Source organism: Trichechus manatus, unplaced genomic scaffold (assembly GCF_000243295.1).
Source record: "Trichechus manatus latirostris isolate Lorelei unplaced genomic scaffold, TriManLat1.0 scaffold00167, whole genome shotgun sequence".
NCBI lineage: Eukaryota > Metazoa > Chordata > Mammalia > Sirenia > Trichechidae > Trichechus > Trichechus manatus.
In genome coordinates, this window is record NW_004444103.1 from 1,016,565 (window position 1) to 1,018,381 (window position 1,817).

The 1,817-nt window shown below is 35.1% G+C and overlaps 1 protein-coding gene across 1 annotated transcript in view; it reads left to right on the forward strand.

Annotated features, from left to right (window-relative positions):
- Window positions 1-39: 39 nt before the first annotated feature.
- The window catches only part of WASL (WASP like actin nucleation promoting factor), a 39,541-nt gene continuing 37,763 nt past the window's right edge, over window positions 40-1,817 (forward strand). Inside the window, exon 1 of the mRNA XM_023740895.1 lies at window positions 40-434. Within this exon, the coding sequence (XP_023596663.1) occupies window positions 303-434 (132 nt within the window). The 5' untranslated portion in view covers window positions 40-302. The remainder of the gene's footprint in view (window positions 435-1,817) is intronic.

Here is a 1,817-nt window from a genome sequence, read left to right on the forward strand (position 1 = left end):
CCTGATGTATCAGTATTCAATTTCTGGAATTGAAAAGGATAGGGAACATAATTTTTTGCCTTCTGCCAAATTTATTCTTGAGACTGGCAAAAATGTCTACCTTTTTCCTGAAATCTTAAAGGACTGCATGTCTTGGCTATTTGGAATGCTGTGTTGACTCTGGACTTATAAGATTAATTATGTCTGCTTATTAGGTATTTTCACTTAAAAATGAACTTACCTATACTGTGTAGTTTTCCTCTAGAACCTTGACTGAATGTTATTTTAAACTTAATGGCTGTGAATTTTATATTTTGCAGACTATGTCTTCGGCAGTGGTACAGTTATATGCAGCAGATCGGAATTGTATGTGGTCAAAGAAGTGCAGTGGTGTTGCTTGCCTTGTTAAAGACAATCCGCAGAGATCTTATTTTTTAAGAATATTTGACATCAAGGTGAGTTTAGATTAACTTTCAGTTTAAATTGTGGGTGATTAAGTTTTGTGCCTCAACTATAATGGAATATAGGTTTCTTTAAAAAATTTTATTCTAGTATCTAATATTTAAGTCACACTTATACTGCTATTAAAAGGATAAAATTTGGTGTTAGATATTGAAGTATGGACATCGTGAATAAACGGGAATATGCCCTAAGCTGGGTAAGGAATCGCTCCCTATTTTATCTTTTCGCTGCCATCTATCATTACAGCTAGTTTTGTTTTGTTTTTTTAAATATGCCTTTGGATCTTGAGCTTTCCCCACAATCTCTCCTTTTCTAATAATGTTCCTTTATCCATCCTGTCCATTACAGGCTAGCGTACGTACTTCTGTCAGGGAACAGCAAAAGTGTATTTTAGTTTGGTATGTACTATTATTTACTTAAGCTCAGGTTTAAAGCATTATACAATATCTATACTAATGTATTTGCTACCTGTTTTTCTATATGTTGTTTCTCAACAAGGTACATTCAAATTTTTACAGCTCTGTATCCCTCGCTCTCAATTATAAATCAATCGTGGCCTAGTTTGTATGCCTTTTGTCAGTGATTCATCTCTTACAGTTACCACAAAAGTAATTACCATTTGCCAAGATGAAGTGTCCATTATTTCTTTTAAAACTTTTTTCATAGGTAAGCCTCTGCAGTTAATACTTAAACGTGGCAATATGATTCATGCACATACACACATCCATACCCTTGGCTTTAAACTCCTGGGCTCTATTTACTATCTGAACATAATCAAGCTTTTTTTTTTTTTTCACATCTCTGAGCCTCAGCTTCTTTATCTGTAAAACGGGATAACTTTCTGGGTCTGTAGAAAGTATTTCACTAGAGTTAAATGAGACAAGTTACTGAACTTTGTAAATTAGTGCTTCTTAACATCTACTACCCACTACCCCCAAGACAGCTGAGAAATGTGACATGTTCCTGTTCCCAATGGTGGCTTACTATGGCAGTGATTCTGGTGAATGGGGAGTACATGCAGAGATTGAAAGAGATCCCTAAGCTCTTTGATGTATTTCCCATTACCAATGAGAAACACTGTTTAGAAATGGAATTCACGTACAGCTCCATTGAGAAGAAGGGACTCCATTACAATGGTCATAATGTGTATACATGGTACATTTTAAATATTTTTAAATTATGATCTGGTTAGAATCTTGCCTTTCAGAATAGGGCTATGATTATGCTTCCCCAATCACTCATTTCCAAGTGTAGGTAACCATTGTGGAATACTCATTATTAGCCACCTCGGACATTAAGGTTTAATATTTTTCTCATACTACAGCTGTAGATATCATCCATGGCTCTCTTATCCATAGTTTAACCATGATGGGCCC